General features: G+C 50.7%; 1 protein-coding gene across 1 annotated transcript in view; it reads left to right on the top strand.

Moving 5' to 3' along the window:
- Positions 1–2,500, top strand: part of LOC121557563 (F-box/LRR-repeat protein 18) — a 19,981-nt gene that overhangs the window by 10,899 nt on the left and 6,582 nt on the right. The window contains exons 5-6 of the mRNA XM_045218397.1: positions 1,635–1,931; positions 2,161–2,500. The exon at positions 2,161–2,500 is cut by the window's right edge and continues 220 nt beyond it. Coding sequence (XP_045074332.1) covers positions 1,635–1,931; positions 2,161–2,500 — 637 coding nt within the window. The remainder of the gene's footprint in view (positions 1–1,634; positions 1,932–2,160) is intronic.

Raw genomic sequence — 2,500 nt, 5'->3', positions numbered from 1 at the left:
TTATAATGGTCAGGGTGGTTATAATGGTCAGGGTGGTTATAATGGTCAGGGTGGTTGGTTATAATGGTCAGGGTGGTTGGTTATAATGGTCAGGGTGGTTGGTTATAATGGTCAGGGTGGTTATAATGGTCAGGATGGTTATAATGGTCAGGGTGGTTATAATGGTCAGGGTGGTTGGTTATAATGGTCAGGGTGGTTGGTTATAATGGTCAGGGTGGTTGGTTATAATGGTCAAGGTGGTTGGTTATAATGGTCAGGGTGGTTGGTTATAATGGTCAGGGTGGTTGGTTATAATGTTCAGGGTGGTTATAATGGTCAGGGTGGTTATAATGGTCAGGGTGGTTATAATGGTCAGGGTGGTTATAATGGTCAGGGTGGTTGGTTATAATGGTCAGGGTGGTTGGTTATAATGGTCAGGTGGTTGGTTATAATGGTCAGGGTGGTTGGTTATAATGGTCAGGGTGGTTATAATGGTCAGGGTGGTTATAATGGTCAAGGTGGTTGGTTATAATGGTCAGGGTGGTTGGTTATAATGGTCAGGGTGGTTGGTTATAATGGTCAGGGTGGTTATAATGGTCAGGTGGTTATAATGGTCAAGGTGGTTGGTTATAATGGTCAGGGTGGTTGGTTATAATGGTCAGGGTGGTTATAATGGTCGGGGTGGTTATAATGGTCAGGGTGGTTATAATGGTCAGGGTGGTTATAATGGTCAAGGTGGTTGGTTATAATGGTCAGGGTGGTTGGTTATAATGGTCAGCGTGGTTGGTTATAATGGTCAGGGTGGTTATAATGGTCAGGGTGGTTATAATGGTCAGGGTGGTTATAATGGTCAGGGTGGTTATAATGGTCAAGGTGGTTGGTTATAATGGTCAGGGTGGTTATAATGGTCAGGGTGGTTATAATGGTCAGGGTGGTTATAATGGTCAGGGTGGTTATAATGGTCAGGGTGGTTATAATGGTCAGGGTGGTTATAATGGTCAAGGTGTTTGGTTATAATGGTCAGGGTGGTTGGTTATAATGGTCAGGGTGGTTGGTTATAATGGTCAGGGTGGTTGGTTATAATGGTCAGGGTGGTTATAATGGTCAGGGTGGTTATAATGGTCAAGGTGGTTGGTTATAATGGTCAGGGTGGTTGGTTATAATGGTCAGGGTGGTTGGTTATAATGGTCAGGGTGGTTATAATGGTCAGGGTGGTTATAATGGTCAGGGTGGTTATAATGGTCAGGGTGGTTATAATGGTCAAGGTGGTTGGTTATAATGGTCAGGGTGGTTGGTTATAATGGTCAGGGTGGTTATAATGGTCAGGGTGGTTATAATGGTCAGGGGGGTTATAATGGTCAGGGTGGTTATAATGGTCAGGGTGGTTGGTTATAATGGTCAGGGTGGTTATAATGGTCAGGGTGGTTATAATGGTCAGGGTGGTTATAATGGTCAGGGTGGTTATAATGGTCAGGGTGGTTATAATGGTCAGGGTGGTTATAATGTGTGTGTGTGTGTGTGTGTATATAATCTGTGTCTGTGTGTGTGTGTGTGTGTGTGTGTGTGTGTGTGTGTATATAATGTGTGTGTGTGTGTGTGTGTGTGTGTGTGTATATATATAATGTGTGTGTGTGTGTGTGTGTGTGTGTGTCTAGGTGAACCAGACTCTGCTCCTCCTCTACCTGGCTGTGTTCAGTGTTCGTGTTCCGGAGCGTCTCCGCTGCTTCCTGGTTTCAGTTCCTGGTCCAAACCCCGCCCACTGGCCTGCTGCGTCCTCATTGGCCCATAGCCTCTGTCAGCATGGCGACCTGGAAGCCCTGCAGTTGCCTCGCTCCTGGTTGGACGCCACATCGCTAGGCGGGTCCTTCTTAGCAACGCTCCCAAGCACCTCAACTTCTCCCGTTGCCCCCACGTTACGACAAACTGTCATCCAATCGCTGACTGGCGCCAGAGTGAGAGACTCAACGAGATTGGTCAGCCTGAATCTCAGTGGTGTGGGCCACACCTCCAATTATCCAGAGTGCAGTAGAGCGCGGGAGAGGAGGAGCTTGTTGCCGAGGCGATGAGCCGGCTGGTTATTGTCTGTCCCAATCTGTCACACCTCAACCTGTTACACACGCACTATCACCATGACAACACACACACACCTGGGCTGGAGGACAACGCACACCCGTGTACCAGCCTCGCCAAACTCACGCACTCCTCCGCTCGCTGGCGCTGCCCGCCTGCGCCCTGTCGGACGGTCCCGCCGCACCCTCCCCTTCCCCGCCCCCTCCCTCCCCGCTGCTGGGGCTGAGGAAGCCGTCCCGCGTGGGGCTCCGGACCTACAGGCCGCGCTCTGAGGACTCTCTCCCCAGGGAGGGCGCCTCTTCCGGGCTGGGTACCCTGCTGGCTGGCTGCCCCTCTCTGGAGGTTCTGGAGTTAACAGGACCGGGCTTCGTCTCCGCCCTGCCGCGTCTCGAGCCCTGTGCCAGGGTGTGCGTGGATCAGAGGGTGTGTGTGTGCGCGGGCGGGGTCGGGG

The sequence above is a fragment of the Coregonus clupeaformis genome, unplaced genomic scaffold, assembly GCF_020615455.1.
Source record: "Coregonus clupeaformis isolate EN_2021a unplaced genomic scaffold, ASM2061545v1 scaf1542, whole genome shotgun sequence".
Taxonomy (NCBI): domain Eukaryota; kingdom Metazoa; phylum Chordata; class Actinopteri; order Salmoniformes; family Salmonidae; genus Coregonus; species Coregonus clupeaformis.
Note: the sequence above shows the minus strand (reverse complement) of the source record. Positions and strands in the feature narration are given on the sequence as shown.